Source organism: Gossypium raimondii, chromosome 7 (genome assembly GCF_025698545.1).
Source record: "Gossypium raimondii isolate GPD5lz chromosome 7, ASM2569854v1, whole genome shotgun sequence".
NCBI lineage: Eukaryota > Viridiplantae > Streptophyta > Magnoliopsida > Malvales > Malvaceae > Gossypium > Gossypium raimondii.
The window spans coordinates 996,482-1,008,419 of record NC_068571.1 but is presented as its reverse complement, the minus strand read 5'-3'; the positions used below and the strand labels follow the sequence as shown (position 1 = coordinate 1,008,419).

General features: G+C 31.2%; 1 protein-coding gene across 5 annotated transcripts; it reads right to left on the bottom strand.

Annotated features, from left to right (window-relative positions):
• Positions 1–1,399: 1,399 nt before the first annotated feature.
• LOC105769358 (serine/threonine protein phosphatase 2A 57 kDa regulatory subunit B' theta isoform) lies at positions 1,400–5,432 on the bottom strand. 5 transcript variants are annotated; one of them, XM_052633438.1, is made up of 4 exons: positions 5,159–5,422; positions 4,937–5,085; positions 2,516–4,002; positions 1,400–2,071 (listed from the first exon to the last, which is right to left on the bottom strand). In XM_052633438.1, exons 3-4 carry the CDS (start codon positions 3,713–3,715, stop codon positions 1,721–1,723), a joined length of 1,551 nt encoding a protein of 516 aa, XP_052489398.1. In that variant the 5' UTR covers positions 3,716–4,002; positions 4,937–5,085; positions 5,159–5,422; the 3' UTR covers positions 1,400–1,720. The 5 variants fall into 5 exon arrangements, with proteins under 5 accessions (XP_052489398.1, XP_012445408.1, XP_052489399.1 ...); XM_012589954.2 differs by having other exon boundaries at positions 4,937–5,032; XM_052633439.1 differs by having other exon boundaries at positions 4,937–5,032; positions 5,250–5,422.
• Positions 5,433–11,938: the final 6,506 nt, after the last annotated feature.

The window sequence follows — 11,938 nt, the reverse complement described above, 5'->3', positions numbered from 1 at the left end:
AAATTTAACCCACAATGTTTGTGTCAATTTAATCTTAATTCTTTTAAAAATTAACTCTTAATGTTTACACATTACTTAGTTTTATCCCTTTTTAACATAAAATATAATTCAATACACGACGAGTAAATTAGAAATAAAAACAAAAACATTGTTAAATTTTTTTGTTTATTATTAAATTAGATAATTCCCAATTACATTGCTTTCCTTATACTTTAAATGGTTAAGAACTTGATATCTCTCAATAAAAATTAACTCATTTTTTTAGATTGAGCTAGCTATCATTAATGAAGCAAATCAAAGTTTTTTTTTGACGCGTTTTGATTTTTTTTTGACGCGTTTTGATTTGACATTGGGTTAAATTAGCAAAGTGGGTGCTTTTTCGTTTTTAAGGAATTGAATTGGCCGCAAGATTTGGCTCATTTTGTTTCTTGTTGTTCTTCATTTTTCAATTGAGTCAAACGATTCAAATACGAATTTTATGAAATCAATGAAGTGTAAACCGACTAAGACTGAGTCATCTCAGCCATTAGTGTTCTATCCAATGATGGAGAATCAGAGTATCAAAAGAAAAAAAATGGGAAAAAGTAAAAATTATTATGTTGAGTTTTTGGATGTTTTTATTTTTGGTATACTTTTGATCAATTTTAGCTGTTAGATCATTTTTTTAGTGAAAGGATCACAAAAAAAAATAAAACTACAAAAAGGACCAAATTACAAAATGTACAAACATTCAGAGTTAATTTTTAGAATCAAAATTAAATTAACATAATATATGAATATTTGAGAATTACAGCTATTATGTCAATTTAAAAACTGACAGATTATCTTTCTATTAACCATTTAAGGTAGGTAATAAAAAATCGAATAGTCAAGTATTTTTTTATGATAGAGTGATAATAATAATAATAATAACCTTTAGAAAGATTAGTGTTGAATGTGACAATCGTTCTGCTATGGAAGGTAATGCATCATCCTATCCCTTTGCTTTAATTAGAAGCATTTGTGACCTTTGTAAGTAATAGATATTGGACTGGTTTTCAACATTTATCAAAAAGGTTAAAGTATTTGAGAAGTCCCTGTATTATAGGACTGAATCAAATTAGTCCCTCCATAACTAAATAAATTAATTCAATCCCTACACCATTAATAAAGTCCAAATTGTAACATAATTAACACTTGAACAATAAATGATATTTTCCAAACATTAAACATTAACTCTATTTCAATATGACCTTATATGATTCCTTTCAATAGTTCAATAACCAAATTGATCTATTTAATAATGAAGGACTAATTTAATCAAGTCCCTATAATAAAATGACTTCTCATGCACATCCACATTTATCAAGGAGTTAATGCCATTAAGTAAATCTAAATATAAATAAAAGAATAGAAGATATATGTGGAATTCATGCTTTTCCTTGCCACCCTTAAAAGGATTATCAGTGAAAATATGTCTAAAACCCAAACTTTTTTTTTTTTTGGTCCCTATCCATTGTATTATATACATTATATGAATATATGAGCAAAATAGGCCTAAATTGTAGCAAATCTTAAATGAACCCTATGATACCAAAATCTAGGAAACCAAATATTCAGAAGGTGAAACAACTGGATACAATGATAAAACTCAGCTTTAATACCAAACCTTATGGTTTGCAAATCGATCTCGTAAACGTACCATTGCCAACAACAATGGTAACCTCGTGTCCTAGCCAGATCACTTGCGAGTAGTTACTTTCGGGGAAACAAGCACTGGTTGATTACTGGCAGCTTTCATTGCTGCAATCTCTTCTAACCGTTTCCATGTGGCTTCCCGTTTTGATTTAGCCTCATTGTCTCGTGCTTCTTCTTCCTGAAACATATGCAAGCACTCCTCAAAGAGCTCGGGGTCATTGTCAGAGAAAATCTTTTGGACGTTTAGCGTCAAGCTCTGCACTGCAGGATTCCAGTGGCTTCTTGCATTCCTTTCCAAGGAAGGAAAGATAATCGGAAGTATAACATTACGGTTCTGCTTTATTAGGGTTTCAATATGATGATTGTTCCATAAGAACAATGCCCTCTCGGCCACCTACAGAGTAATCAAGCTTTTCAAACAGATCAAAAGGGAAAGACTGCAACAAAATTAACATCATCCTCAAACACCGAAAATGCTATTTTGGGAACATAAATATAAGCACGTATGTTTAATATGAGATGCAGTTTCACACGAGAAAAGCAGACGGATTACAATTTATCAAATGCATCAGTTTCTTCTAGACCTACTTCAGTAGAATACATCACAGGTTCACAACTGCCTTTCTTGATCTAATACTGCAACAATCAGGCACAGATCATATGTATTCACGTCACCACCTTAAGCCACCTCAGGTTGCACTTTTAAGCACTAAACCATTAAAGCTTACTTTCTCCTATTAAATTTGATTTACTTATTCAGTTATATTCTCTTAAGGGACTTTTTATAAAGAAAAATAAAGAATCAAACAGTGCAAGCAGTAAGCTGATGAAATCTTACCTGAAAATGCGAACTACTTAAGCAGCGGCCAATCTGACGGAATAAGGGTACCATACAACGTTGAAACTCCACAGGTTGTGTTGCTTCCAAAACTTCCTCGAGTTCACCCAAGAACATAACTTCTTTTGAGCTATTGGTAACTGGCCAGTACTTCAGCAAGCCCCGTATAACAGTGTCAGCAAGCTTGCAGTCTTTCTCGACAAATTGAGTAATGCAGTAAGATAACTGCTGGTGGTACGCAGGTATGCACTTCGGTTTGTGAAGTGGTATCAGTACACGAACAAGAAAGAGCTTATGTTCCTCCTTCAGTGGTAAAGCAAACCCATTGATTATACTTCCCAGTATTTCTAATAGCTCAGCTATTCCATTGTGTTTTCCGGTTTCAAAAATAAAACGGTAAAAGATGTTGTTGATTGCTTTCCGGATGAATGGTCGATGGACCATGAACTTCCCATAAATTCGGTGCAGAAGAGTTTTCAAAGAGTCCCTTTCTCTGGGGTCCTCGGAATCAAAAAGATCTAGTAACTTTAGAATGAAAGTGTGATCTATATACCGCTTGGCCAGTTTTGCATCTGTCTCGGGTGACACCACAAACCTCAAGAATAACTCATAGACAACTTGCAAATGAGACCATGCAGGGTCAACCGATGGCTCCTCGTCTTCCACATCAAATGCTTCTAAAACCTTGTTCTCACGTGGAGGTGAAGTAAGTGGTCTAAACAAATTCAGAGACACCATCTTTACGAATTCCTGCATAACAATCTCTGAGAATTTCCCATTAGCAGATGAAACATAATCTACAAGCTCTAGCAAAGTTTGTCGCTTGATATCCTTTTCTTTGAGGTTTTTTGTTGGGTCACTGAAGTCAAACACGACACAACACAGGTTCAGCTTTCGGATAAACAAGTTCTGCTTCTCGGAATTCGGAATATCTTTAAAACTAGGCAATGTCACAAATGAAGAGGCAAATACATCTCCATTCAGCTTTGTATTCACCACTTGAGAAACCTTATTCCCTTGATTCAGCCCTAAATTTGGTGTAGAACTAACACCAGAAGAGGCTGGACCACCAGAATTTGCATTATTTCTTGAACTGGTATAAGCATTTGAAGAAGAGGCAGAGGTTCCACCTCCCTCACGATTGTCACTTGACTTAGATTGTTTCCGCGGGAGCCTATTAAATATTTGTTTGATCATCATAACATAAAACTAATTAATCTCTTCTCGTGCACTACACAACTTGATAAGAAAAGAAAACCCTTCCAAGCAAATGCACCATCAAAAGGCTCACAAAGGAAAACATCGGCACCATAAACTGTTGGACTCATAAACAGAAAACCACTGATAAATGAGCAACTCGATCCTCCCTACCATAAACCACTGATAAATGAGCAACTCGATCCTCCCTACCATGAGTTATGTCCAACAAAGAAAATCCCTTGTTTGCTTGAACGGCAACATCAACCAACTTCATACGTTGAAAATATCTAAAACATAAAACCAGTCCAAGCCAGAGTTATCAATCAACTGTAACAAAAGCCCCTATTCGTACAGCTAATCTGATTTATATTCATCATCCTTTTTCCAGGTCAGTGGCAAAGCATGCTTTATATTTACGTGTGTGTGTGTGTTGAAAATATCTAAAACACACAAATACAGCCCAAGAGTATACCAACTATAGTATGTGTGTGTGTGTTGAAAATATCTAACACACACAAAACCAACCCAGTCTAGAGTACATCGGAATATAATAAAAGCCCCAATTAGTATAACTACTAATCTCATTTAAGTTCACCTTCTTTTCTCTGCTTTAGGGGCAAAGCATGCAGCATATTATATATATATGCATACGTATATTATCTCTGTGCGTTGAAAATATCTAACACACACAAAACCAGGCAAATCTAGAGTACATCCAACTATAACAAAAGCCCCAATTAATATAACTACTAATCTCATTTAAGTTCATCTTCTTTTCTCCACTTTAGGGGCAAAGCATGCAGCATAATATATATATGTATGTATGTATGTATGTATATTATCTGTGTGTGTGTTGAAAGTATGTAACACACACAAAATCAGGCCAATCTAGAGTACATCCAACTATAACAAAAGCCCCAATTAGTGTAACTACTAATCTCATTTAAGTTCATCTTCTTTTCTCCACTTTAGGGGAAAAGCATACCTAATAGTCATCATCCAATCTAGACTACATCAATCAACTAACAAAAGCCCTAATTAATATAGCTATTCTCATTTAACTTCATCTTCTTTTCTTCACTTTAATGGCAAGTCATAAACTAACCCATATACCTAAAGAAAAAAACCCAATTGTCTTTATCCAACCATGAAATTCAGTCCCAAAAGCTTTAATTTTGTTGCTAAATTACATTTAAAATGAAAGAGACAAAGGATATTTACCTGTTTTGTACCTCCTTTGACTCTAATTCTCATCAGCTCCCACAAATTAACAAAAGCATTCAGCTAGATCAAAAGGTAACAAGATCTGGGTTTGATCTTAAAAACCCAACCACCATTTTCCACCAAAAGAAAGATATGCCAAAACAAAACTTTAACCATCATTATTAATAAAGAAAAAGGAAAAAAAATTAAAATTAGAATTAGAATGAATCCTATACTTACAAAAGAGATTGCTGAGCTAATCCTTTCTTGTATATATTTTAGAATCTAAAAGATAAAAAATAATAATGGATTTAGAGAAAAAAAAACCCACCATCAATCAATCAAAGCTTTGGGTTGTTGCTGTTGTTGATGATTTTTGTTTTTTAAGGTAAATAATTGTCTAATTAATTATTGTCTAATTAATCATTTAAAAGAAAAAAGAAAAAAAGATTTTATCTTTTCTAAAACTTTCTCAGCAAAAATTTGAAATTTACATCCTCAAAGCTCACATTTTTTCGCTTTTGATTTTCTAACAGATGAACATGAAATCCAAATGACGAAATTACCCTTCCCAAAAACCCACCTTTATTTCCTTTCGAATAGGATGGAAAGGTTAAAACTGGGAAAAGGAGACCAGTTTATCGAGGTATTGGTTTTCACGCACAACCCAACCGCGACTAGGATACTTGCCGGAGAAAAAGATTGAGGGCTAGTTTGGATGGGCGGTGTGTTTACCTCCGGTGAGGTTAAAAATAGCGGTGACGGTGAGATTTGTTATTATAGCAGTGAGATTGGATACTGTAGCGGTGAGATTAGAAACAGCGGTGGAGTGTGTGTTTGGATTCAAACGCAGCTGTAACGATGAGGTGAGAATAAAAAATGACTATTAAGAACATGATATTAGAATTGATATAAAATAGAAGTTTTTTAAATTATTTTACTTTTTTTAAATTATTAAAATATGTGAATTTATAAATTCATTTAATAAAAAATTAAAATGTATCTTCCAATGTTTTAATAAATTATATAATTAAATTAAATTACTTATTAGATAAAATGATAATTATTTTTAATTTTTTTAATACTTGTTATTGAAGACTTTTAGTTTGAAGATATTAAGACAATTACATGTGGGTAAAAGTGCAAATGTTTTAAGTTGAAACCTCAAGTCAAAACTTTGGATGCTATTTTGGATCCTATTTTGGTTTTTCGGAATCCAAAGCTCAGTTGCTGTTAACAACAATGCATCATGCATCAGATGATGCAGATGAGGGTAGGAGAAAGGGATTTTTTTCTTTCAACCTTGTCATGCAATTTTTTTCTTTCATCTCTAATTTATTTCTCTTTGTTGGTTTTAAGTAGATAGGTTAACTCTCCATCTTTCTCTCTCAATTTCCCCCATTTTTCTCACTGCTTTATTAGTGATGTTTTTTTTTGTTCTTTGGCAGAAAATGAGTTGCCACAGCCTAGCAGCATGGGAAACAAAGCCCTTACTGTCAAAGGGTAAGTTTAGTTCTATGGATAATGATGAGATTGAGAGTTCACAGAACCTGTCTAAACAACCCAATCTTGTTTCATATCTAAAAACCAAGCTCAATGCTCAAATTCAAGTCTTATTCAGCCAAAGATCCTAGCTTTCAAGCTAAAAACGATGAAATAAAATCAAGTAGAACTCAGCAAATCACAAGAGCCCAATCAATACAATAGATAATTGAACAACTCCAGCTGTTGGCTGTGTTTTTGTCTGCAAGAAAATTGTCTGCAAGAAAACTGGATAAAATTGTAAAATAATAAATGAAAATATGGGCATTTTTGTCTGCAAGAAATCTATTCTGCTGGCTGCGTTTAAGCTGGAGGTTTTACCTCCAGCTGGAAATGAGGCTGCCAGTGAGATTGAATTCTTCAGCTGCACCTCACCGTTGTTTCTCCAAACGTCATCACAGTGCAGGGAAAAAGAATATTCCCTCAAAATCCCATCTCACCATGGCTGCGTTGGCATCCAAAGGAAGCCTGAGAAAATTGGTTAAAGTACGGTGAAGGTCCTTGTACTTTTACCCCTTTACTTTAAAAATGAGTAAATTAGTCCCTACATGTTAGATCAAATAATAAACTTGTTCTTTTGTTAAAGTTTCATCCATTTTTACTCTTAAAAATTGATTCTTGTACATCAGTATACGGTTTGTGTACCTGTTTTATTATTTCATCAACCATTTCAATTTTTAACAATAAAAATGATAAAATATTTAACAAAAATGATCAATTTACTCTTTAATCTAACATATAATAATTGATTTTTTTATTTTGAGTAAATAAGAAAATACAATTTAACTCTTAGTACAAGAGTTTTCATAGTACTCAGAGAACTACAAATTAGATTTGATTTTATTAATTTTGTTTTTATATATTATTAATTTTGGTACTTAAATTTATTAAGTTGAGTTAAATTAAATTAGAATGTATATTTTTTATTAGCCTAAAATGAAAATACATTTACTTTAATATTAAAATTAAGTTAAGGATGTATTGAATTACAAAAATAATTTAAGGACTTTAAAAAAATTGTAGTAATTTAAAGTTTTTTTTTAAAGAAAAAATTATTAGTTCATTCAATGAATAAGACCATACAATTCGAGAGAGAAAATAACAGATACCCGTTGTACGAGCTGAAGGGTAAGTTTTATCAATACAATAAAAGCTTCAGCTTCAGAATCAATACAACATTATAGCACATTGTCAATTGACTCTATCGCAACTCAAACACAACATATGAGGGATGATTGCAAGTACTTAATACTTTTTTTAATATATACATATCTAAATATTTTGTTCGCTAGCCACTCACACTTAATTCCGAATAACATAACTAGTTTCGTCTACATACGTACTTAAATGTCAGAAAAATATTAATCATTTAATTTCTTAATCAAGGTTTTTTCTTTTTTACAACTCAACACACTGGTACCAAATTACGTGTTATACTTGATGCTCAATCCATGGTGTTTTATTCATTCTTTTCTGCAACGATTTAAAAATAAGATTAGCGGTTGAATCAATTAGACTATCGATTCTTAATTTGATAGTTAATTTAATAATAGTTAATTAATTAATTAATTAAAAATTTATAAAAGAATTTAAAAAATTAAAAAATTCATAAAAACCAGTTTGACCCTATGTTTTTTCCAACCTTTTTAATTTTTATCGATTTTGAATGATTTACTCGGCTGATTTACCAATAAAAGCTTAATTTTTTATAAATTTACCGAAATGGGCTCGGTATTTTATTATTTACCAGAATGGGCAATTTTTCGGCAAATCGCGTCCACGTCAGGGACTTGTAAGTTTTTTGGATTTTAGGGTTTTAGGGTTTTTAGGATTTTTAGGATTTTGGAGAAAACAGTAAACAGATAAGTCGCGCCCACGTGTACGCGCTTCTTTATGGAAATATTTGCCCTTGAATCTACAAATGTTGAGCATGCATTCACTGAAGTACTAACTCAAATACATCATGTGATCAGTCGAAAAGCACTCGAAGAAGGGAATGATCAAACAACATTGCCCAAGGGACAAACCATCAATGTCGGCTCTCGAGATGATGTTTCAGCTGTGAAGAAAGACGACTGCTGTTCTGCATAATTGTTAGATGATTCCGAGTGTCCAAATTTGCTTCCTCATTAAGCACAAGTTTTCCTCACCGTGATCTTTCTCGAGATCTTTCGACGAAGACGAAGAAATCACAGCATTCCAGGGATTTTCTTATAGTTTGTTCAGACAGATCTAGTTTTAGTATTTTAAATGATTTTCATTAGTTGTGGAGAATAAATTTTAAATTAGCTATCATAATGTTTTGTATTTTCAAATGAGTATTTTATGTAATATAACAAATAAATAGGGATAATTTAGGTATTATAAATAATTTAAATAATTTAGTACAACTATATACATGAAATTTAATTGGTTCACGCGTTGGGCAAGTCGTGGCCACGTCAGGGAGCTTTGCTGACGTGGCCGTGATTTTCTGGCACGTCCCTTGACATCGCGCTGATGTGGACGCGATTTGCCGGAAAAGGCCCATTCTGATAAATAATAAAATACTGAGCCCATTTCGGTAATTTTAAAAAAATAGACTTTTTTTAGTAAATTACACAATTTACTCAAAAGCGAATTCAATTCGTATAGGCAAACTGATTTTCCTACCAATTCTTAGATTTGATGCAGTACAAACATGGATGATGTAGCTGAAGCTGGGCTTAGACTAGGATGTCTTATAAGGCCAAAACTATACTTGGCATATAGCTACGCAAAGCTCAACTAAAAGCATATGAACAATATAATGAATTAGATTTATTTATTGATGTTTGTTTTAACCTTTGAAATTTTGGAATAATAACATATATATATATATACATTTTTCTATACCAACAATGATTTTGTTAGGGGATCGATTCTTTCGGGAGAAATCTTCAAAATGTTTCCCTAACAATCTAAGGTATTGTCCATTGGGGGAAATTTTGTCTCCTATACTTTGCTAAGAGCCAATATGCCGTGAATGATTGCCTTGAAAACCTAGTTCATAGAACTGAGGACGCTTTGACTATATTTGGATGTATAACCAGTCACCAAGAGATAATGTGAGCGACTTGCTATTGGTGAGGTTCAAAACCAACCTAAATCCCAACAATTTTCATGAATTTCATCTATTAATTTAATAAATACAATTTTCCGTTTTGATTAACTCATGTGGTAAAAGCAACTATTCACTCTCAATAGATGTAAGTGTTAAAAGTTGCAATCAAAGGAAATTTGAATAGGGCGATTGAATCTAGTAGATACCCATCTTTGGTTAGGTTAAAATGTGTTGTTAGTAACTGTATTTGTATAAAATTTAAGATTTGGTCCTTATACTTTAAAAATTAAAATATTATTTTCTTGAATTTTTAATTTTAAAATCCTAGTTTAATCATCATTATCGTTGGTAACTTCAGTAAAAATTATCAATGTTTAGTTTTTTATCAATCATATGACGATAACTTAATCAAAATTTTAAATCGACAAAATTTGATATAAAATACGTACGATTTTAATAACTAGACTAAGGATTTTAAATAAATAAAAGGAATTCATTTTAATTTTTAAATACATGAACTAAATCTTAAATTTTCTAAAAGAAGTTAATTGATGGGCAAGAAATAACCAATTACTGCTATGGCAAACTATATTTATCAAACACAAAAACAATGATTGATGAAATAGTTAACACCGATTCAAAACGCACGTTATATTTCTAAGAGAGAATGTAAATTGAATTTTAAAATGACATTATTAAAAGAATGATCATGAATTCGAACTTAGACAATATAAAACATATCTAGAGAATACTAAAAAATTCTTTTATCTAAGTTATCACCTTAATCTAAAAGGCAACCCACTTTTAGGGTTCTAGAATTTTTTGTCAATTGTCTCCTTTCTTTTCTTAAGAACGTGGAAGTCAATCTTTGAAAAGGAATGAAACTAGATTATTTATATATTTATATAAATTTCAATAAATTTATAACATAGGTTACATAAATAGTTTATATTATTATTTTCTACCATATTATATATATTTTAGTGAATTATAAGAATAAGGAAAATCCTAATAATAACATAATTTAAACTGAGATTATATCTGACACAATGAACATCCTAATTATCATGTCAACGCAGGCAATATTCTCTTTTATAGAAATGAAAGGCAATATTGAGTCAAATCTAGAATGGCATCACCCTTGCCTACTGGTGGGCCTCACTATTTTGACTAATACTTTCTATTTTGCTAAAATCTTGACCATTTTGCCTCGTTTTCCCCACACACCACCACTAAAAAGAAAATAGTAAATTACCTTCAAGGTCATTGAATTATTAACATATTTATATTTTAGTTATTCAACTTAAAAAAAAGTTACAAAATAATTATTGAATTATTTGAAAGTTTCATTTAAGTCATTAGATTGTTCAAAAGATTTTTATTTAAGTTGCTAAGTTGTTAAGTTTTTTTTTAAGTTTGGCTAGCGAGCTTTTAGTGATGATTTGATGATCGATGTAATGGAGTAGTACCCATCAACGAGTAAATAACATACCTTAGATCTAAGTTGATCTAATGGTCAATGTTGGAGATTAGAGAAGAAAGTTGTTAGGATTTTGGTTCCTAGATTCGTTACATTCAAAGTTGTTTCATAAAAAAAACCTAAATTGTAGAAAAGAAAAGGAAGGAGAGCTTTTGATTGGTGTAAGCAGTGTGAATAGAGAATATCATACAACAACGACTTTAACAATTTAGGGACTTAAATGAAAATATAAACTAATTTAGTGATTATTTTGTAACATTTTTAAGTTGAGTGGCCAAAACATAAAATTACTAATAATTTAGTGACTCTGGATGTAGTTTACCCAAAATAAAAAAACATTAGAAAAAGTACTACCGAATCTTTGATTTTTATTAGCACTCAATTTTGGACGGAATATAAATAAATATGTTTAATAGACGTAAAATTGCTATATTTATATTTATGGTATGCTTTGTAAGAGTATTAAAAATAAAAATATTAAATTTATTTAGTAATTTTTAATGGTTTGTTCTCACTAAAGGTAGGATAATTTTTTTAGGGCCTTTTTAAATCGGCGTTTATCTTTCGTGTGAAGTATTTAATTTCATTGTCATCACTACTTTTACACTAATCGCAGGTAAATACACCACCCATTCAAAGGGACCCTTAATTATTTTGAATATTATTTTAATAGAAATTTATTTTTTTAATTTTTAATTTAAATTTATACTAATAATACTTATGTAATAATTACATTTTTTTTCTTATATTAATATACTAAATAACTAAATTTGACATTTTTTTCTTATATATACTTATTTTAAATAGGATAAACTATAAAAATAGTTAATTTTGTTTGTCTCAGATTATATTTTAGTCACTTATGTTTGAAATATTACGTTTTAGTCACTTATGTTATTGTTTTGTTACGAAGTGG

What these genes read in the sequence shown, in the direction of transcription:
- LOC105769358 (XM_052633438.1), bottom strand. Translation starts at nt 3,715, where the DNA reads ATGATGATCAAACAAATATTTAATAGGCTCCCGCGGAAACAATCTAAG. An exon ending in TAAGTAGTTCGCATTTTCAG is followed by an intron (nt 2,072 to 2,515) that starts GTAAGATTTCAT and finishes ATTACTCTGTAG; the next exon opens with GTGGCCGAGAGGGCATTGTT.